This window comes from Echiichthys vipera, assembly GCF_963691815.1.
Source record: "Echiichthys vipera genome assembly, chromosome: 16".
NCBI lineage: Eukaryota > Metazoa > Chordata > Actinopteri > Perciformes > Trachinidae > Echiichthys > Echiichthys vipera.
In genome coordinates, this window is record NC_139841.1 from 4,517,378 (window position 1) to 4,541,395 (window position 24,018).

Here is a 24,018-nt window from a genome sequence, read left to right on the forward strand (position 1 = left end):
TGGGTTTTCTCCTGGTTCTCTCATCGTCCAAAGACATGCAGGTGTTGGGTTCAATGATGGCTCTAAATTACCCGATGTCAGCTGGGATAGGCTCCAGCCCCCCCGAGACCCCGATAGGGACAAGCGGTTGAAGATGCTGGATGATGATGATGATGGTACTAATATTAGAGCTGTGCTCAAAATATCGATAGTGCATTAAATTGTGGAATACTTCTTGCGGATACATGTATCGATACTGATGTATTAATACAGCTGTGATGGTAGTTTTAAGAAAAATACATCTATGGTGGTGCAGTGCACAATAAAGCAAATCGGCGGCAGCCATGGTCAATCCATATTACACAAACTTGTCTCAATTCTCTCTCTCTCTCTCTCTCTCTCTCTCTCTCTCTCTCTCTCTCTCTCTCTCTCTCTCTCTCTCTCTCTCTCTCTCTCTCTCTCTCTCTCTCTCTCTCTCTCTCTCTCTCTCTCTCTCTCTCTCATTCAAAATCAACATTGTGGTACGTATTGTAGTGTATTGTATCATGAGGTTGCAGGTAATACCCATCCCTAATTGATATAGTTTTGTATGTATAAAGCTGTTCATTTGGCCTTTGTTTTATAACCAAAACCCATTTGTGAGATCCACACCTGGGGCTGTGGTTAGCCAGTGTTCTGCTTTTTACATACAGTAGGGGTCAGTGTGCGACACTGACCCCTGTATTTCACCATGGTAAGGGAGGACTGAGAACATTCAGAAACACACGCTGTGTATTCTTAGATTAACATCATATGCCAATGAGAATCTATGAGTGTACAGCACACAAAAAACATTTGTATAGTTCCTCTTTAAACCCACTTTCAAAAGTTTTTACTTCTATGAATGTTCAAGCCTTGAAGATCTAAAGTACAACTAAATTATGATCATGCACATGCACAGCCTCAGATGCAAAGCTGTGTACACATCCAGCTCACTCATATCCCTCCCGCCGCCTTTTTTCAGGCGTGATCTGTTCATTTTAAGACTCCAACATACTGTAGATATACAGTATGTTATTAAAGGTTGAATAGGGAGACTTAGCAGAGAACATCGCCATCTAGTGTCTCAAGATCCTAGTCACAACAACAAAACATAACTCCAGCAGTCGGGTTGTTAAGTTGGTCAGACCCGGCCCAGTAGCCTACAGGAGACCAGAGTCTGTTTGTCCAGCTAAGTAAAGATGAAAGTGATGTTAGCGATCAAGGAGAAGCGTAGCCATGTGGGCGTGCGTTTGAATGACGTTTCTCTCCTTTCTCTCAGTCCATGGAGTGAATGCTCGGCCTATATTGACTCTGGTTTTTGCCCGTCTCCGCTCACTCAGCTGCTGGGACAAAGAACGCCCCCTTCACTGAGGCTCCCAAGCAGCTGCAGGATTGGCTAACTCCATTTCACCCAGTGCCAGCCTACAGTAGCTGCACCCAACAACAGACAACCCTGGCAACCAGCAACGCCCAACACAACGGGACAGAAAGTCATTGTCAAACATGTCAAAAAAATATATATATATATACATATATATAAATTCAGACTAAATATATATATATATTTTGAAAAATCAATACTTTCATTCTGTACCCCTCAAAACGTATTATAGCTTTTAATAAAGATTCCTCATATTGCACCTTTAATGCTATTTGTATCCATGTAGCTACTCATAGCCGTTCTGCCCTCTAGTGGTCGTCAGGAGGCATGTCACCTTGTTCATCCAGCACATGAAGCAGGCAGGACCCACAGCAGTAATCCGCAGTGCTTTCCAGACGTGTAGCAGGTGTGACAATAACACACCCACAGTTCATTCAGCTCAATAACATCTCATTGTTCGCATATCTATAACTGCACATTTATTCAAATTCTACCTGTATCGAGAAGTTTAATAGTAGTTAGTGTAACGTATTGTTTATAAAATCGTTAACACTTGAAATGACACCAACGTTAGTGTACTGAGTGGCATTAGGGAACACATCCCGAACACGTTGTGTTGGTAAGGGAACAGCCCGGCCCACTCACTGCTGGATCAGCGCCTGTGTGTCCGCCAGTGTTGTTGAGAAGACGGAAGTGAAAGGAGCACTTCCCTCTGGACAATAACTCACTCCTTCTCGGTAACAGTTAAAGGATTACACCCCGGCTGCCCAGACATGTCTACTGCGTACAGAAACAGGTGGGGCACACACACTAAATCTCTGTTTTCGCACGGACACACGCACACACTACATCATGCACGGTTACGTTCGTGGCTCAACCGCGAGCTGCTGTTGACTTGGGTGTTGAGCTAGCAGCCACAGCAGCTCAGCTAACCAAGCAGAGGCTGCGTTCAAGCTTCGGGCAAGAAGAGCAAAAACATTACATTCGTACAGGCTGACGTGACTTTACAGTTAGTGTCAACACAGAGAGCCTCTGTGCCGCCTTACAGTCTAGCTAATATGAACACAGCGTTTGTGCTAAGCTGCTATGCTAGCTCCCTGTTAGCACGTCAGCTGACGCATCACACTTCCTACACACACACACACACACACACACACACACACACACACACTCTCTAACGTTAGCTCCCATCCAGCTGCTGTATCTGCTGACAGGATGAGTGAACACATATGCGACTTATTTACACTTGAACTGTTTTCCTGACGGTGATTGTGCCAATGACAATGACAGTCTTCCTTTAAAAAAGCGTTCGAGTATGGAAGTAAATCTGTGTCATCGCCAGATTTAGAAAATTAAAAGTTATTGAATCTCTAGCACTGAATATTTATGCATTGGAAATATGTATCTGAACGGTTTGACTCTGAATTTAACTCTTTATTTTTCAACGTTCATAAATTCAAGGATAAACAATTCAACGTTAAAAAATTCAAAGTGTTTAGAGCAGTGGCCCCATGTAAAGAGGCGGAAGGTCCTCGAGGCAGCGGCCGCGGGTTCGACTCCGACCTGTGGTGCTCTCTCTCTCACCACATGTCCTGTCTGTCCTATCTACTAAAGGCTTGAAAACTGCCCCCCCCCCAAAAAAATAAAATAAATTCAAAGTTAAAAATTGTAATGTGCCAAATCCAGAAGCAAAACACAATGTATGAAATGCTATGTTATAAATTCAGAGTAAAAAAATTCAACAGGCCAAACTCATGCAAAATTCAGTGTCTGAAATTCAGTGTTGACATCCGGGGAACCAGGGATGAGCAATCGATTCCAGATACTCCTCACAGATCGCTGTGACAGTGGCTGTGACAGTGGCTGCTTGTTGGCTCTGACCCAGGACACTTTAATCATTTGTTACACTTGCTTCTCTCTGTGCTATTACATATTTGAACCCACAGCGTCAGTCTCAGCGGTTGTATGTCTTTCAATGAAATTGCATCGTGATGAAATCATATATCGACATATCCTAATACACAATTACATCATCTAAATTGATAACAAGCATCACATACTTTCTGAAATTTTTCAGTAAATAGGATGTGAAACATTCTGAGTTTATATTTTGCTCTAAAGTTTTGATGAAATGACAAAATCCTCAGTATGTTATTTGTTATGTAATACATTAACACATTACTGTATATAGAGATTTCATAGAGACTATGTATTGACTTACTAGAGAACATACTATATCCTGATGTATATCTTTATTGAGATATGAATATGGGGATAGAAGGTTTTGGACATATTGTTCAGCCCTACCTTTCCATCTGCCCCATAACTCCTCATAAACAGGTGTTAGTAGCAGGAGTTTGAGTTTTCTCAAATGTGATCGATTCAGTTTTGAGCTCCGGTGTATTTCTTAAGAGAAAAAAAAAATCATATAGATAAGCTACAGGTCTGTAGTAGATGTGCAAGGTCCCATAGACAATCTCATAATGTGTGTGTGTGTGTGTGTGTGTGTGTGTGTGTGTGTGTGTGTGTGTGTGTGTGTGTGTGTGTGTGTGTGTGTGTGTGTGTGTGTGTGTGTGTGTGTGTGTGTGTGTGTGTGTGTGTGTGTGTGTGTGTGTGTGTGTGTGTGTGTGTGTGTGTGTGTGTGTGTGTGTGTGTGTTTTGGTTGTAGTGTTGTCTAACAGAGCAAAATCATCTCATGTAGTGTGTTAATGGGTTTATAGAGCACATGGTTAAGTTTTAATGTCTGTTCAGATAAGGGAACCATGGTAAATACAGAGCTGATCTTCAATTTCAAACGGTTGCTACAGGATGTAAAACTATTGCTGTATATTTTCACGTAGCCCATGTGTTAACAGTTATGACTTAACCGTTTAAGAGGCATTTCTCACTGAGCAGCAATTCAGAACTGATATTGGTGTTAACCTCGTCTTGTTTGCTATTTCAGAATACAGGAATTCAAAGTAACCCTGAGTGAAGAAAACATCAACTTGAAGACACTGAGGGAGCTGTGCTTCAGTGGTAAATTTCACACCTTGATGTTTGTTGGCTGATAACATAAGTGTATTTTACTGTTCTGTATTTGACCTTCCTTTTTTTAAATGTTACTCAGGAATCCCATTCGAAGGAGGAATACGAGCGCTCTGCTGGAAAGTAAGTCACCCTGTCTCTGTGTTGTTCCAGGAAACTTGTGTTTGGTACAGCGGGCCGCATATAAGAGCATTTCTGTATTCTAATCTTAAACCTCTCACACCTTTTCCCCTGAGGTGTGCTCATATGAGTGTTATAAGTGAGATTCAGCTGCACAAACTTTAGGTAAACTGCTTGTTTCCACTTAATGAATGCCACCACAAGACTTGACTATTAGCATACTCAACAACCAAACTGCTGCTGTATACAACTACATCTTCCTGTTCCACTCCAATTGTCCTTCACCAAAAAATGTCTTACAAGAGTAAATAAGAACTGCACACTGCAGGGTTCAGGTCCCGCTGTAAGAAATCAGCAGATCACAACACGACAATTAGGGATACGAGTAATTCAATTCATTAATCAATAGTTGTTTCATCTTATCGATGGATGATAGATTCATTGGTAGGCGGAAATTCTTCTGAGAAGCTGAATTTCCCTCAGAATAGGTTAACTGCATAGACCTTTTTAATGGAATTCCATTACTAGGCAACAGCCATGGTCCTTGTTAACTTCCTGTCAGCTGATGTCGTTCACATTCACTGCAACAGGAATCAAACTTGGAAACATTTAGAATGTTTGTTTACAACTTTGAAAAGGTCTAAACGTAACATAAAAAGCTATCTTCCTTATGATATACAGAAAAAATGCAAATCCTATTCCTTAATCACTGACTTGACAGAATAACATTTTGGTGGCATATCAAACACATTCTGAATAGAAAATATTAAAATATTACACAGGCTACTTAACATGAAAATACATGTGGCATTCTCTCATCTGCGACATTGGAAACATTAATTAGAGCAGCATAAAAAAATCATTCCTGAATAGAAGATACAATACTATGTGAGTGAGGCCGTATGCATCGCTGACTTGCTCTCTGTGAGTAGGACTGCTGACATTACCTGCCAGTCCGGTTCAATGTAGTGGCATGGAACTGTGATGATGCATTCTGTAGTCAAGGAAGTCAACAGTCGGTTGTTTTGTACCCTGGCTTGTACTTTATCTCTCAAAGTCCCTGTCCATCAAAGACATTTTTGGGCAGCATGTCAGTAGTTACCATGTTACATACCCGCGGGGTAATGCCCTCTGCTGTCATGGAGTCACACACCCTTCGTCCCAGCGCTGTGGTGATTGTAGGCTGAGTGCCACTCGCTGCTTGTAGCACGGCTGAATTTGACATATTTAGGTGGTAATTCAACTAACTTGTGGAGTTGTTGTACTTTGAAATAGCTCCACATATTGTGCATTTGGCGTCATCAACCAACTTAATGTGGCTCCATACTGCACTCCGTTTTGCCCTCTTCATCTATTAATTGCCCTTTATTTATTTTAATTGACTAATTTCTTATTGACAATTAATCGATAATCGATTACTTGTTTGCATTCCTAATTGCAATTAATTAGCAGTGTCAGTAATGATATCAGGAGTCCCCTGACAACTGGAAAGTATCACTGCGCTGTGAATGCTGTGTGCCCTGTGACCTGTCCAGGGTGTACCCAGCCTGTCGCCCAGTGTCAGCTGGGTGAAAAGGATTGGATGTTACAGGTAATGGTTGGATGCTGTGTCATCACTGAGCTGTGCCACGACAGAAAGAAAGAGCAATGGTTTGACAGGGAGATGTCTTTGTAAAAAAAGGAATTTGAGTGTGTGAACTGTCCAAACTACGGCTGAATTATGTTCCTCTCACTGAAGATGTGGATTTCTGTAACACATCTCAACTGCAAATGATTCAGATGAAGACATTACAGTTCATCAGTAAAACCAGTGTGTGAGGGTCAGACAGTGTACCTGACTTTTACAACAGGTGTGGACCACTTGTGAATTTGTTTTGCACCAAAGAGAAAAAGCTAAGGCTGAATACGTGCCAAACTTTACTGAGGCTGAACTCACACCAAACCAATTCAGACAAGAAGACGAGGGAACACAACAACATCATTCTTTTGGCATAACTAAAACAGACACAGTGCTACAAAGCCTTTCATCTTCACACGTGCGCGCACACGCACGCACGCACGCATGCACACACACACACACACACACACACACACACACACACACACACACACACACACACACACACACACACACACACACAAACACCACATTTATTACCCTCAAATTGTTTTTGGAAATCTTAGACGGCTCGTCCTCCGGGCCAGAGAGGAAAAGGACCGTCCAGATTGGTAGTGCAAAGTTAAAAAAGCCACATCTGTGATGGTCCTGTGTTAGGGCGCATGATCTGTGCCGTGCTTTTGCGTAATTGTCCCCCTGCTTGCACTCACATTACTTGAAATGATCCGAGCCTTGGCTCGAATGCTTCTTGATTTTACGTCATCACTCCTCAGTGATTTAGTTTTGTCTTACTGTTTTTGAATATTTTCATCTTAGCCAATCTGCAGCAAACACTCCACCACCACAAACCCTTTGGCAGCATCGTTTTAAATGTCCGTGGAGTATATAAACAGACATCAGGGCCGCCGCCACATCTTCACAATGTCGGGTTGTTGTATGCAGTGTTTGTGGCTGCACCGTGATCTCTAATGGAACCATTCAAAAGGCGTTGATGTACATTCTCTAAAATTCCGCCCTGCAGATTTGGTATCCGCTGTATAAAACCTAGGATCTGGACCATAGTTTGAGATGAAGCTTAGTGGGTAGTGGGAACACCAGATCACATGAGTTGGTAATGATGGCCTTGCTGTTGGGTACAGCAGGGTCGACCATTTTGAGCATAATTGTAATTTGCATCTTAACTCTACTATGTATGTCTCTTTGGTAAATAATGAGTAATGATCAGAGTATTGCACATTTGACTTTATAGGCTTGCAACACGTTCTGATCCACGACCCTGACTTGTCTTGTTGTTTTACTCTCTTTTCAGATCCTTCTGAATTATCTACCTTTCGATCAGACATTATGGGAGTCTTTCCTCAAAAAGCAGAGGTATGGAGAACATGTTGAGACTTGATCGAAGAGCATGTTGATTTGGTTCGGAGATTCCTCGTTTGGCTTCTGTAGGCATCCCCAGAATCAGCTGCTATCAATCAGCACAGATGGGGACATGAGATGATGTTGTTAGCTGACTAAAAAAAGAAAAACACCCACCCATTTCAGTGACTCACCAGGCCTGATGCTGCTTATTATGGTGGGAAGAAAGTGCTTTTAATTGTTTCCCAATTCTATTTTCACCACTGGTTTCAGATTAGGCAGCAGAGATGTTATTCCATTAGTAGACCAATCAGTCATTTTGGTCTTGGTCGACGAAGATTTCTTGAGTCGAGTAGTCATTTTCATGTTTTTCATGTGGAATTCAAGAAACCTACAAGAAACATCTGTGGCAAACACAAGCTCTAATGTGGCACTTTTACATGGGTCTTTGTGGAGAGACTCAGTTTGACAGATCTGTCCATGAAATCAACTCGACTAGCGGACAAAATCGATTGACTTCAGGTGGAATTTCTTTTATCAAGGATAAAATGACAAGACATTTTATTAAATAGAATGATTATTGATTCATTTACAGATTCTTTTTTTTTACTATCTACTTAATATTTGTTTGCCCATCACAATTTCCCAGAAGCCCCAGTTGACATCTTAACTAAGCAACAACCAAACCCCCAAATATTCCATTTCATACCATATAAAACATAAAGATTCTGGCATTTTAGACGCTGAAAAGCAGTAAATGTTTTGTGTTGTCGCTTAATAAAAAATGTACTCAATCATCAAAACACATGGTGATTCCTTTTCTGTCAAGTGGCTAATCGACTAAATGTCTCGACTCTTCTGCTGATGACTGTGAAGAAGTAGCTATCCCAGTATGTTTTGATATATTTCAACAATGTTTTGTCTCTGATAGGGAGGTGTACTCCCAGTTCCTAAAAGAAATGATCATCCAGCCTGGTATTGCCAAAGCCAACATGGGCCTTTCCAGAGAAGATGTGACTATGGAGGATCATGTGAGTCCAGACTTCCTTTTTTCACAGCTGTGTTTAACAGAAAGGAGGCCTGATTCATTTAAGCTAAACGCCATGTGAAGTAAGCTGTGTTCACAACGTCGGGAGAATCAGGTCCAGAGTTTCTCTTTCACACATGTAACGCACAACAGGTCCGTGCCAGGCGCCTTCTCACTTACTGGAAATGCTGTTTGGTTTCAGCGAGGGGTCAGGTCATGACGTGGATTACACCGTGGTGATGCATCCGCTTTTTAATTTGGTCATAAACAACCGAATCTCTTGCTTTGTCCTTGAATATCTGTGATGATTCTGCCGTTGGTCCTAAGTGACAGACGTTCTCAAATCTTCGTCTTCTCTCCAGTTAGAGGTTTACGCTGGTGTCTTTGTGTAAATGACCCTTTTCCTGCTGTAAAGACACCACGAGCTGAGTGGCTGTATTTAACGTCCCAATGGGAGCTGGTAAAGAGTGTTTGATGTGCGATCCAACAGATTTGGATGTTTGCGTTGTCACATACAGAAGTAGAGTGCACCTCAGTGACAATCGTAATGGTTGCTGTCATTCTCTACAGAAGTAAGCAGGAAGCTCGGTGATGCATGCATGGATCATAAGGCATATTCGAAAAGCCTAAAGGGGCAGACTGGTGATCATCATGACATCCTTTAGCTGTGCAACAATCATGTAGCACAGCTAAATAACCAATACGGTGAAACTAAAGTGGATTTTCATCGATGACAGACATTCAGCTCTAACTAACACGGAGCAGGAAGAGTAGGCTGTTAGGCCTGTCATGTTTTTATAGAAAAGTTCACATTAGTTTGACTTGGCAGGACTCACTGTTTAATGTTCTGTTAGGCTAATCATTAAACTGGTTCTCACAGTGCAAGCATAAAATTGTGTGTGTGTGTAACTGTTTTGCAGATCTCAGGTCTTTTCACTTTTTGTCCTCAGTTGCATCGAGCACATTTTGTGAAACATTTTTCACACAACATTAAGTACAATCACTACAACAATGTATACGGTGCCGTGCAGCTTTCAACAAATGTCACTTCATCCTATTTTTAAGAGACCATAAACTAATCACACACTTTAGCTCGTGTTTCATTATTGGATGAATTGGTGTCACCACAATGAAACGTCCCTTTGTCAAAGCTTAAACTACTGCAGTCAGATGAATGCAGTTCAAACTTTCTGTGTTCATGTGACGTCAATTTTGTCATCCATCACTAGGGACTGGTCATGCCATCTACATGTGCATCCATGTTCCGTGTATTGTAGTATAGTATATTGAGTATATTGTGTAAGAATTACAATAAGATGCCATTATTATGGTATATCTGGATTAGTGATACATTGATACATCGGCCGGCTGATATTATCTGCTGATATTTGTGCATATTAAGTGTATTGTATCGGCCGATGTGGGCTGCTGCGTTCGCTGACAGTTTTCCCCGTCATTATTTACAGACCGGTGTCCACAGGCAGCTCTGTGTTGCTGGAGACGCCTTTTTTAAGTTGAAATTTAATTTTTTTAATCTTTATTCTCATTTTCATGACGTAAATCAGTCATCAGATAAGTCTGATAATAAAAAAACAGTATCGGCATTGGCCCTAAAAATCCATATCAGTCTATCCCTAATCTGGACGAACTGTTCAGCGGGGTTCAGCGAGCAGCTTCCAGACCAGCTGTGTGCTTTAAAGGGGTTTAGAATCAGGCCTTCACAAAAACAAATGTCACCAAGAAACACATCGTGATAGGTGTCTTGTGAGAAGGACAGCCCCGCTCCCAACAGCAGTGAGGAGTTAGAACTGATAATAACTCTGCTTATACAGCCTAGAGCTTCTAAAAAGAGTCACTTTGTACCAAATATAAGTCACAGATCACCCTTGTGATTAATGCGATTCCTTGTTTGTGCTGTGATTACAATAAAAAGCACCTTTATTCATGTTTACAATAATTTCTTTAATGTGAGAAGAAATTAGCAATGTGTACGGAAACAGACAAAAAAGGTAAATCTTAAAGGTTGAACGTGGAAAATGAGCAGAACTTTGCCATCTAGTGTCTCAAGATCGCAACAACACAAAAATAATTCCAGCAGTCAGGTTGCCAGGTTTGTTGCCATGATGAATCAAACAGGGGAACCACTCATTTGGACTAATCAGTTAATGTACAACAGTATTTAACGTTAGCCAGTCTTCAGCTGAAGTCTTTCTGTGAGTGCTGTGGAATCCATCAGCTAGCTCTCAACTCAACATGATTCTTGTTTCTGTAGCAACAACAGTCAACCCTGGCAACCTGCAACGCCCAACGCTATTGGCTGCTACCATGGAAACAGCACGTCACAGAAAGTCATTTTCAAACCCGTCAAAGATTTTAAAATATTAATTCAGACTAAATATATTTTTTTATGGAAAAGCAATGCCTTCATTCTGTACCCCTCAGAACACCCCGTGGGTGTGTCATTTAAAAAAAAAAAAATATAGCTTTCAATAAAGATACTACATATTCAACCTTTAATATGAATTACTGCAGCGCGAAAACAATCTGCAAAATAAGTAGTAAATGATCTGATGAAGTGCTCATCAGGCTCTGTGCTCGTAGATATAACAGGCCTCTTACAGACACTACTGTAGCAATGAGTGAATGTAAACGTTGACTGTTTTCTTGAATTTCTCTTCAGCCTCTGAATCCGAACCCAGACAGCAGGTGGAACAACTATTTCAAAGATAATGAAATTCTACTACAGATCGACAAGGATGTTAGGTATGACTTTGGAAAAAAGACTCTAGATCTATTACGAGTTTGGTCTTGGGCGTATGTGGATGTAAACAAGACCACAGCCTGTCATTGTGTGTGCAAGTGACCCGTCAGGTGTGTTTGTCTGCAGGCGGCTGTACCCTGACATGGCGTTCTTCCAGCGTCCGACAGAATATCCCTGCCAACTTATCTTGGACCCTCAGAATGATTATGAGACGCTTCGTCGTCGAGTTGAACAAACTACCCTGAAAGCACAAACCGTAAACCGCAACCGCAGTGGAGTCACCAATGTAAGTGAATATTCATTAACTCGTGTTCTCAAACTCTGAACTGTTGGAACTCGTTCATCCTATTAAGTGCATTCAGTTGGTGCTTTCAAAGTAGGAACAGTTTTGTCCTGGATGTAGAGTTTTAGAATCTGAATCTGCATTGAGTTTTTGTATTGGGCCACTTTAAAAAAAACGTTGTAGTGATTCTGGATTTTTAATTTTAGTGTAGTAAATTAGATTCTGTTGGGTTTCTCTCCATGCATACAAATTCACACAAGACTAACAGCCCAGCCAGACTGCACCGTCAGCAGCACGTGTGTGGAGTCATCCCTATGTTCCCCGGTCAGATCTGCCTTCGCTGATTTAATTCAGCAGTTTGTTAGGGTGAGAGGTTACAGTTAGGGTCAGGGTTAGGGGGCAGTGTGAGGGTCTACATAGGCATGTTTGCTGGGGAATTTGGCACTAATAAAAGGGTCCTATGTGCCCCGGTAACATGCAAAGCGCGAAACATAGGACCTAAGGAACAAAGGTACGCTCCCGTGTGTAGCCGGACCTGTTGCTTTCTATTTTGGTGCCTGTGTTAAGATGTCAGAGCAGCCACACTGCCCACCTGAGCAGCACCACTCGATTTCTTACAGCGTCACATGACTTGCTCACAGCAAAAAGAGACAGATTTGAACATCATAACAGCACGCTCACTACAGTGTTCAGAATATGTCACAGGCATGAACAAAATGTAGATACATGTATCTCGGAGAGTGACTGAAAGGGAGTCCGCAAACAGACGCCGGTGTAGTTCACTTTTGATGTCAAAGCAAACCCACTGCTGGATTTTCTCATAGTAGATTTAAGCGTTTTAAAAGATAAACTACTAGGGATGCCATCAACAGTCATTTTTCTATCGATTAATCTATTCACTATTTTAATGATTAAACGATTAATTTTCCTCTAAAAATTCAAATTGACGGTTTTGTTTATGTTCATTTCATTTGGATAAACTGTATGTCTGTCTATAATGCAACAAAAGCAAAACGGAAACAAATGTTTACATATTATGCAAAACTAGAGGTTCAAATGGCAACAACATGATGAAAAGAAATAAGCTAAAATAACAAAAAGAGGACAAAGCTAACCCTTCACCACCACTCTAAACTCTCTTCTCAAATAAACAGTTTAAAGTTTCTTTCAGTATTTGTGTTGTTTTTTTTGGTAACTTTTCAAAATGCACATGAACCACTCTTTAATCAGCATCAATTGGATCCACAGCACTTAATTACAAAGAAAATGTCACTTTAAAAGCCGCTTCCTGTTCCTTCTGTTATTAACTTCTTCTAAAACAATCTGTCAGCACTCGTTTGACTGACTACCGAGTTTGTTAAGCGTACAACGTTGTGTTCGCTTCACCTCTGCTCTCTCTTTGTGTGCAGCGTGATGACCACACGGAGCACCACTGCTTCTGTGGTCAATGTATCAGCTGTTGGTTCTAATGGATGCGCTCTGCTGCTCTGTAGCAAGCATGCAGCGGCAAACGTCCGTCGAGGGTCTGTGCCCGTGTATTTCACCACTCGGTAAAATACAAGAGCAGAGGATATTAATGATCGCGTGAAATGTCGACAGCACCGATGCCGCAAATTCCTATGGTTGATCATTATCAGGTCACTGCTACTTTTACAGCAGGACAGTGATTTTTCACCTGTTTCCTTTTCCATCTCATCTTCTTTTTTCCACATCAATATCTTTGTTTCAAAGAAACACAGTGTGTGCTGCGTATAATCAGCATTATACAATGTTTGCAGAACAATGCCATCAGTGTTTGGTAAAAACTGAATGTGCTCTCCAGGTCAGCTCCCCTGGAAAGGCATTGAACCTGTACCCATCTAATGAATATGAGGTGCTGCCCAATGGGAGTGAAGCACACTGGGAGGTGGTGGAGCGGATCCTCTTCATCTATGCCAAACTCAACCCTGGGATTGCCTACGTACAGGGCATGAATGAGATCGTCGGGCCAATTTACTACACCTTTGCCACAGACCCCAACAGCCAGTGGAAAGGTGGGTAACATTCAATTTGGACAGTTTAGATTTTTCATGCATGGTAATTAAACTTAGCTTTGTGTCTGCTTCATTGTTCAGAGCACGCTGAAGCAGATACGTTCTTCTGTTTCACCAACCTGATGTCGGAGAACAGAGACAACTTCATCAAGAGCCTGGATGACTCTCAGTGCGGCATCACCTACAAGATGGAGAGTGTGTACTCCATGCTCAAAGACAAAGACCTGGAGCTCTATCTCAAGCTGGTGTGTTCAAGTAGACATCCCTACTTTCTGCTCCTTCTCTGTTCCTTTAAGGGAGCTTTAATGATGTTTTAAACTGTTGAAATTCACCTGTTACTGTGTTTTACTCTGAACCCCAACTAACAGTTATTTTCATTATCATTGATGAATTAATAGGCAGAAAACAGTGAAAATGTCCATCACAAATTCACAGAGCCGGCTGTGAGGTCTTCAAACTCAATCCAATGGTGCATCCCCCCAAAATATATAGTTTACTATCATACCAGACAAATCTGCAAATCCTCACATTTTAGAAGTGGGAACCAGAAAATGTTTAGCATTTTTCCGAAGCATTAAACGACAAAATAGTTGTTGATTTTTCTGTCAATCGACAAATCATTTCAGCTCATCTACTTATGCCCATATTTATTTTATATTAGAAATAATATTGACATGATACATTTCACTTGTTTCTGCCTTTACATGTCACTGCATGTGCTGGTATGAGTGCTGGAAATCCTTTAAAACACTTGAATTTTAATGTGGTGTTATCCAGGTGTTCGGCTTGACATTGTTATATAATTAATTTCATAATAAATCCTCCTGACAAAATAGTTTTATTTTTAGATAAAGAAATAAAATAAGTCAGAGTGCTCCTTTTACTTTTCACACAAAAAGAAGAAAACTCCGCTCGAGCATGTGTGATCTGTCAGGCCTCGTTCAGACAAATTCAGGTACGATCACATGAATGAATTTGACTTTGGAAACGGTGTACGAACCCTGCACACATACAGGAAAACTATCTCTTGGTGTTTGTAATTAGTGAGAATCAGAATCAGCTCTAATTGACAAGTAAGTGTGTGGATTTAAGGGGAAAGAAATCAAGACCTTGAAAGTTTGATTATTAAATAGACATGGGTCATTGGAAATGCATGAATTAACATATTTTGTGCCGAAAAAGAAATTCTTTCTTCTAAAATTGTTTTTTACTACAACACAGAATTGAATATTCTCTCAATTGTTGTCTTTGAGCTTCTGTAAAGTCTCTTTTCTCATTATGATAATTCTCAGTCATGTAACAGTAAGTAACCTTGATCGTGTCAAAGCATGAACATAAAAGGTGGTGCTGACATCAGTTTATATGCACCTGTTCCATGCGACAGGCATTTAAGAATAAGTCGCCAAAGGGTTTGCGTTGGTCTGATGCAGAGTCGTAATGTTGACTGCAGATTTGGTCAGATTCAAAAGCAGTTGGACAAAATGCAGAAAATATCAGATGACGTATAAGCAAGAAGCAATCGTGCCGTGGCCTGGATCTTTTGATGTTATGTGAGTGCAGACTGGCCTGGTTAGAGGGGGGGAGGGGGAACAATCAGGCTTAAGCACGGCACAGATCAACTGGGCCAAGAGTGAGTGCGCCCTTAAACTATTCTGTGTTTGGTTATTGAATTTGAGGGAATTGGGTTTGGAATGTTAAATTTGATGCACCAGGAGGTGTGGGAACCCTTGTGAGAGATGGAGGGGGGAGACAATCTGAGCCTGTTCAAAGATAGGTTCACATTTTTTTCAAATCTTATCTTGAAATTACATTAATATAGCCATGTTAACTGTTTTCCCCTCATTGTTTCTGTCCACACAGGAAGAGCAGAACATCAAACCCCAGTATTTCACATTCCGCTGGCTGACCTTGTTGCTGTCTCAGGAGTTCCTTCTGCCAGATGTCATCCGTATCTGGGACACCTTGTTTTCTGACCAGGACAGATTCCACTTCCTCATCCTGGTCTGCTGCGCCATGCTCATGTGAGCTTTTGATATTATACTCCCTGCACTCCTACAGCAGTGATTGGGAGAAATGAATATCTAAAAGTGATGACTGAACAGTTCAAATAATTAGCTACAAGTAATATATGATTATGATAAAAATGATGGATAAATGGTTGAAATAGCTAAAAGTAATCGACAAACCACTGAAATAGTTAGCCAAAAGTCACAGTTGAAATAGTTAGCTAAAAGTCATGGATAACAGCTGAAATAGTCAGCTAAAAGTCATGTATAACAGTTGAAATAGTCAGCTAAAGGTCATGGATAACAGCTGAAATAGTCAGCTAAAAGTCATGGATAACAGCTGAAATAGTCAGCTAAAAGTCATGGATAACAGTTGAAATAGTTAGCTAAAAGTCATGTATAACAGCTGAAATAGTTAGCTAAAAGTCATGGATAACAGTTGAAATAGTTAGCTAAAAGTCATGGATAACAGTTGAAATAGTTAGCTAAAAGTCATGGATAACAGCTGAAATAGTCAGCTAAAAGTCATGGATAACAGTTGAAATAGTTAGCTAAAAGTCATGGATAACAGTTGAAATAGTTAGCTAAAAGTCATGGATAACAGTTGAGATAGTCAGCTAAAAGTCATGGATAACAGTTGAAATAGTTAGCTAAAAGTCATGTATAACAGTTGAAATAGTTAGCTAAAGGTCATGGATAACAGCTGAAATAGTCAGCTAAAAGTCATGGATAACAGTTGAAATAGTTAGCTAAAAGTCATGGATAACAGCTGAAATAGTCAGCTAAAAGTCATGGATAACAGTTGAAATAGTTAGCTAAAAGTCATGGATAACAGTTGAAATAGTTAGCTAAAAGTCATGGATAACAGTTGAAATAGTCAGCTAAAAGTCATGTATAACAGCTAAAATAGTCAGCTAAAAGTCATGGATAACAGTTGATATAGTTAGCTAAAAGTCATGGATAACAGCTGAAATAGTCAGCTAAAAGTCATGGATAACAGTTGAAATAGTTAGCTAAAAGTCGTGGATAACAGTTGAAGTAGTTAGCTCAAGGTCATGGATAACAGTTGAAATAGTTAGCTAAAAGTCATGGATAACAGTTGAAATAGTCAGCTAAAAGTCATGGATACCAGTTGAAATAGTTAGCTAAAAGTCATGGATAACAGTTGAAATAGTCAGCTAAAAGTCATGGATAACAGCTGAAATAGTCAGCTAAAAGTCATGGATAACAGTTGAAGTAGTTAGCTAAAAGTCATGGATAACAGTTGAAGTAGTTAGCTCAAGGTCATGGATAACAGTTGAAATAGTTAGCTAAAAGTCATGGATAACAGTTGAAATAGTTAGCTAAAAGTCATGGATAACAGCTGAAATAGTTAGCTAAAAGTCATGGATAACAGTTGAAATAGTTAGCTAAAAGTCATGGATAACAGTTGAAATAGTCAGCTAAAAGTCATGGATAACAGTTGAAATAGTCAGCTAAAAGTCATGGATAACAGTTGAAATAGTCAGCTAAAAGTCATGGATAACAGTTGAAATAGTCAGCTAAAAGTAGCCTTATGGATATGACACTTCGACATATAGCTTCACTTTATGTCGAAGTGTCCTTGGGCAAGACAGTGAACCCTGAATTGCTCCCCGTACGCATGGGTTTGTAGTGTTTGTGTTTGAAAGCCTTGAGTAGTCAGACGACTAGAAAGGCGCTATATAAGTATAAGTCCATTACCAAACAGTTAACCATATCCACTTTATAATACTGAATAGTGTCATAAATTTGGAACATACATTGAGAACTGATGGATTTCTGACAGGGTGAGAGTACCTCAGATCCAAAAAGATTGGGACTCACTGTCCTACAGCATTGATTCCTCCGATTCTTTATGTGAATAATGGTTTCTGTTGACTCCTCCTGTTCACAGACTCATCCGAGAGAACTTACTGGCAGGAGACTTCACAGTGAATATGAGATTACTGCAGGTAAGACTTGACAACGCGAAACAAAAGACCCAAAGCTTCATCTCTGGACATAATGTGCAAATGATGTTCTTAACGGAACTGACCTCCTTTCCTGATGTTCCCTTTAGGATTACCCCATCTCAGATGTTAACACCATCCTGATCAAGGCCAAAGATCTGCAGGATAACTCCTAACCTGTTCACTCTTTTCCTCCTGCCTTTTCTGCTCAGATGTGGCAGGTGAGAGTTTAAACATTACAAAACATTGTCACGTCAAACATGTATCGTGGAAGGACTTGATCAATGAAGAGCTTGGACAGATGTGGTGGGGAAACCCGGCATACTGCTTTTTACTCGTTGTCTGATGATTGGTCAGTTGGGACTGCCGTGAAACCCTTTTAGGACATGCTGAAACTATTCTTTTCTTGAAGTGTGGAGGAGATGCCACTTGCTTCTTGGTGCATTGTGGGAAAAGGCTACCTTGGTACGTGGTCCCCCTCCTGTCACAGCTATCTCTCCCGTGGAGACCTGTTGTGCCCAGATAATGAGGAATGCACTGCACATCTTAGGGAGAGGGAGCCACATTAGTCCTACACTACAGATCTTGATTTGTCATGAAAATATGGCAGAGATGTTAAACAACAGAGCCAAGAATTCCCACTGCAACCATGTACAAAGTCAGATTGAGCAAATGTTTCCTTGGGTTGAGCAATAGTGCATGTTTGTTCTTTAAGGTTTTATTTTTTGTTTTTAGAAGTTGAACCGTTTGGATGTAAGAAACATGTATGCCTTATCTGTTTAATTATTTGAAATGGGACACAGTATTTCTGACTTCATGCTGGATCACAGCGACCATCACTGGACAGGCCAACGTCAACACTGGCACACCACGCAGGCTTCAACGTGGTTAGACTGTCTAATGCAGTATAGAAGCCTTTCTACTGTGCAAAATCACCAATAAAGGCTTCTAAACAAAAAACTACCCGACTGGACATGTTCCAGCAGGAATAGGTTTTGAAATTTCTACAACAACACTAATGCTTTATAATGTCAGGTCATTCTGTAATCTAATTATGTAAAAAGTTGCTGATGTGGTTCATTTCGCGCCAATTTTGGATCAGAATCCTGCTTTCCTGAAAGGGGTTGGGAAGTTAAGCTGGGGAATTTTGGAAATCTGATGTAGTCCACAGGCTCAAATGTGTGGCCTCAATAGTCTTGCGCTCTGGGCACAAAAATATGGCCTCAACAGTCTAGGGTTCTAGAAATCCTCTGTGCGTGTGATGGAAGAACACACGATGCATGTGGGGGCGTGGCCTAAATACCCCTACAGTTAGCAGTGTGCTATGTGCATGGGATTTAGGAATAGCATAGATATTCTCAATTGTACTTGCATGAAATCTGGTTTGTTTAAGTCAGGATTATGGTAAAATATATTTTACCCAACTATATTTAAAATTCCTGTTAAGGGCCAACCATCAATTTTGTTTATTCCTATACATTTCCATAAATTCCTGTTGATTCCCAGGGAAAGTTTCAAACTTTAAAAACTCCCACAATTTTGCAACCCTAGTTCCATTGTGTCGTTTTTGCTTTAGATCCCTTTATTGATGATTTTTTTTCACAGTGGAAAGTGCTGCTATAATGTCACTATAATGCCGTCATTCCACGGCTACATGTAGCTACATGCTTATCCGGGAAAGCTGTAATCCTGGCTGCCGATGTTAAGTTGTCCCCGATCGGAGAGGACGTGTCCAGCGGACGTGTGATCTAGCATTTACTGTTTTTCTGGGTACATTTTTCTGTCTGGATGAAATAAATCTGAAGTGTAGGCCTGGCCTATTGAATATTTTATTAGAAAATCAATATTTCTTAAGCATTTTGTCTGAACACAATGCCTTTTGTCTCATTGGAATTGTAATGTGGTTAACTTCCTTGTAAAGTCACATCACTTTGACAGAACCATTCTGTTGAAAGAACCGTCAGAGGGAATTGTGGTGCTTTTCACACTGAACATTACTTGCTGAGCTTTTTCTCCAACCTGGATTTACAAGTATCTCTGAAGTAGCTTCATTAGAATATTTAATACCATGCCCATGGTGACTCATTCATTGGGATTGACCAGAGGGAGGACACTACTTTCATAAATGCATATTCATAAGTTAACTCATAGTTGAAAGGCTGCTGGTTTCAGCTGATAGTAGGTTTAGGGCGGTGTACTGGCAAGAATCTGGTGATATAATATGCATCATGATACAGGGGTTTATGATTCAGTATGCTGCCATCTTAAAGAACACACCAGCTTATGCATATAATCTGAGAAAAGAGTTGACTTTTTTAATGCAGTCAGTACAGTGGGATCTGCATTAGCTTTTATCACAGCCCTCCCTATAAAAGGTTAAAAGATGTTTGAACACAAGCAACCAACTAAGAATTGCTTTGATTGAAATCATAATTATGTGATAAAAGGATACGTAGAAAAGATTACCATTCTGACCATTCTAACATTCAGGGCCATCTATCGATGCCTGACAGTTTCCGTCCTCTGTGCTGAGGGTACATGTCAGACCGTAACAAAAGAATGAGATTTGATGGATGCCAGTGATTCTACAGTTTGTTAGAGAAGGAAAGTGACATTTATTTTGTGGCTAACAAAGATCAACCTGACTCTCCAGATGGATTGATTCTTATTGTCTCAGCAGATCCATCTGGGAACTCTTTGTTGGAGATCTTTTGGGAAGGGAAAAATACTGGTTACTGATTGGATAAACCATCTGTCTATCACCAACATACGGGCCAAATCAACCAATCAGATCAATGTAGCATGTGACGTACTAACAGCGTGGAGGCAAAGCTCAGAAAGCAAACAACATGTGGGTAAAGGATATTTGCTGTTTGTGTAACGTGAATTTACAGATCAAAGGCCCAATTTCAGGAGCCCGGTCCATATTAAAATTGCTCCATAGCTGCTCATCTCATCTGTGGAATTCTCCATGTTGTTTACACTGAACAGTCTCTTCTTGTTTCCTCACTTAAATCCACCTCAAAACCAACTCTGATTGGTTCGGTTGCTTGGCAAACTTCTCCAAATTGTCTCCACCGCACGTTACCTTACTGATCTGAGAATAAAATACAACGGCGCTCAGAGATCAGGACGGTCTCACAGGGCTAAACAAAGATGTTACCACCTCAACATTTCAATTCAATAGTAAGAGTAAGATATTTGATCATTGGCAATTGGAAATGGTCAGTACACGATAATTATCTTCGCCCTGTGCCACTATCATAAAATCTGGAGCTGGAGCTGAACCCTTAGCCGCTGCATGGAGTGTTCCTAATGACTGTACAACATGATGTGGGTTATTAAATACTGATGGATTAGTGGTAATATCTGTTTGTTATCCATTAGAAGTATACGTTATAACATCGGCTTGTGTATTAAAAGCTAACTATCGTTCAGATAACTGCATGTCTCACACAGAGAAGCCCCCTCAGTTTCCATAATTAATACTCATCCGAAGTTACCGTAGCTACAAACTGATAGTAAACTGATTACGTCAGCTAGCGTGACTTTGGATAGTTTGGTAAGAAAAATGAATAGGAATTTATTACAAGACAGCAGACTGAAGTAGAAGGAGTGTATCAGGCTGTTAAGTCCGGCTCCAAGGACCAATTTGTTAGAAAAAGTTGTGACACAAGGACCAGTTCGGACCCAGAATCAAGTTCTAATGAAACAAAATGTATTCTAAGATGAGAGCATATAAAACAAAAATATAAAACAAATCAGACACAACGGCCGAACATGTGAACCATGACAATCACCTCTTTTGTCAGTTAGACAGGGAAAATGACAATAAGGTCGTTTTTAAAAACTCAGATCTGTTCAAACAACAGGGAACAAGGCACTGCTGCGTTGGAGAAATATGAGGCTTGGACAAAGAAATCATATTTTGAAAGGGTGTTACATCACGTCTTAACAGCCGGATAAGGACAAGAAAATGTTCTTATTTGCTCGCCTCAGTCAAATTAATTCAGCTGAAGAAAAACAAAGTCTGATTTTGAGGCTCTTAACCCTGCTGCCACGGTCAACTCTCCTATTGCGTATTTTGCTGTTTAGTCAACAGCATTTGATGGATGAGAGACGAAAAGGACGTAAGACATTAAGTACCTAAAAGCCTCTTCACTTGATCATTTACTCTTCCCCGTCTTATCTAATCTTATTTGCTTGTTTGCTTATGACTGAACAACATTGCAGCTGCTGTCCTTAACTCCTGTTTCACACTGCGAACAGCCAGGTGATTGCTTTGAAGGAAACAAAAGCCTTGTTAATAGCTAAGCTACTCCGGGGTTAACAGTGCAGGTTAACCTTTGGTTAAGCCTGATAATGTTCAGTGTGAACATGAGCACAGCTTCACACAGCGTGTTGATTCCCAACTCTTTGATTATTTGATCTTGTGTTATGTGACCTAAGTGGCAGCCTGACCATGGCTTGATTCAGTCTAGATCACAATTTGAATGTTAATGTGTATCTGCTTTAAGTCACGAGCTTGTAACATGTTGTTGAGTTAATGAGAAGTCAAGCCTATTGAAGCATTTAATGCATACTCATATGAAGGCACTCTTTGTAGAGCACTGATGAAATGCTTCCCCACACTAATATGAGCCAGGATGAAATGGAATTTCTTACTGAAGAGGCCATCTCATCCTGTACAAAGTGCAGCCTTCATAGACATGCCCCAAATGGTAACTGACACCATTACCAGGGCAACTAAAGTATTTCTGTAATGTATCATTTTTATTTTTCATCTTAATAGGCACTCCTCAGAAATGGGATGGAGCATTAAAAACACTTTTTCTTTATTTGTTCTGCTCCCGGAGATGGAATCCCATCTTCCTTGATCATTCTAATCCAAACACACTATTGAAATGTACTTTTTAATATTGTTGAGGCTTGTCTGTGGAAGCTCTGTTTACTTTTAGCAAACAGTATGGAACAACACAGTGCTTTGAAATTGTGTTAATGAGTGTCCAACACATTTAGTTGTGTTATTGCTCTTTCATTAGAACTGAAAAGGATATTCAGGCTTATTTTGGATAAGGGGCACAGAAATCCAGTGAGCCCAGGGCTAACACCGTGTCCCTACAGCATGCAGTGTGACGTCGGCGCTAAAATCAGATTGTCTTTGTGAAGCAGCGTGATGCATCGCATTGTTTTGAGCTGAACTTTTGTCAGACAGTTTCCATTTATTCCTGTCGCCCGTGTTGAAAGTGCTGCGATGGACGAAGAACAGCCGATCATGAAGTTGAAATGATGAGTTATCCAATCAGGATTTCCTCATTTCACTAAAAAACCTGAATAAATGTGTTGTTGTAGTTAAACAGGCCAGATAAGGTGCAGCCAGAGGAGGCTCTGGGGTGGGAGTGACTATTTTACAGCTTGTTCCACACAGTCTGACACTTGCATGCTGTTGTGCCAACGGTGCAGCACGCTCATAAAGGGGTTATGTACGTTCAACCGGCGGCCGACTGTCGGGTTGGGTGTCCTAAAGTGTAATTCCGGGGCAACATCATCCCATGGTCTTTTTTCGCCACTTACATATATCACATAAGCCATCGAGACAGTTTTTTTCATGTATAAACTGTTAGTGGAGAAATCCAGTAAAGTGCCCTGACCTAATCACTGTTAGCCACGTCCGGCTGTTAGCGACTCGCCGTGATCCCTCAGTAAATAGTTTATACACGAAAAAAACTGTCTCCATGGTTTATTTGATGTATGCAAGTGCTGAAAAAGACCATGGGGTGATTTTACGCCGGAATTACACTTTAAGAGAGGAGATTTGAATATGATTATAATAAATTAGTAGCTAAGAAAAACCCTTAACACCACAAAAAATACATTTTCCTGCTCCATGCAGTGTTTCCTGTGAACCAGAGGGGAAAAATGCAGGCTGAACCATGAACCTTTTCAAGTGTACTTTAACTATATATCTTCATCCAACAGCTTTGAAATGTCCAGAATATTCCGTTCAGTTTGAAAGAGCAAGTATTGTAAGACCAAAACAAAAGGACATATTACATTTAAAAGTATTTCTTATCATTTGTTTGATGAATATTCTCTGAGGGACTGTTACTAATTTGATGGCATCCACGTACTCCTCTTCTAAATGTGTATTTATTTGTGTGTGTGTGTGTGTGTGTGTGTGTGTGTGTGTGTGTGTGTGTGTGTGTGTGTGTGTGTGTGTGTGTGTGTGTGTGTGTGTGTGTGTGTGTGTGTGTGTGTGTGTGTGTGTGTGTGTGTGTGTGTGTGTGTGTGTGTGTGTGTGTGTGTGTGTGTGTGTGTGTGTGTGTGTGACTCTGTCTTATGTCAGTTATTTGCATGGTTCAAATTTTGTAAGCACATTTTTGTAATGTCTTCAGTGTTAAGACTTGTATATATGTTTTTACATGTTTGCAGATGT

General features: G+C 40.5%; 1 protein-coding gene across 1 annotated transcript; it reads left to right on the forward strand.

Annotated features, from left to right (window-relative positions):
• The first annotated feature begins 2,070 nt into the window (after nt 1-2,070).
• On the forward strand, nt 2,071-23,816 carry tbc1d13 (TBC1 domain family, member 13). Its single transcript, XM_083929959.1, has 12 exons — nt 2,071-2,177; nt 4,326-4,399; nt 4,491-4,531; nt 7,456-7,517; nt 8,434-8,533; nt 11,210-11,292; nt 11,417-11,576; nt 13,396-13,606; nt 13,688-13,851; nt 15,467-15,627; nt 17,528-17,585; nt 17,693-23,816. The coding sequence occupies exons 1-12, from the start codon at nt 2,155-2,157 to the stop codon at nt 17,756-17,758; spliced, it is 1,203 nt and encodes a 400-aa protein (XP_083786085.1). The 5' UTR covers nt 2,071-2,154; the 3' UTR covers nt 17,759-23,816.
• Nucleotides 23,817-24,018: the final 202 nt, after the last annotated feature.

Excerpts from the sequence above, each read along its gene's own strand:
- tbc1d13 (XM_083929959.1), top strand. The coding sequence starts at position 2,155 with ATGTCTACTGCGTACAGAAACAG. Across the intron at positions 13,607-13,687 it reads CCCCAACAGCCAGTGGAAAG|AGCACGCTGAAGCAGATACG; the intron begins GTGGGTAACATT and ends TTCATTGTTCAG. Across the intron at positions 17,586-17,692 it reads TGAATATGAGATTACTGCAG|GATTACCCCATCTCAGATGT; the intron begins GTAAGACTTGAC and ends TGTTCCCTTTAG.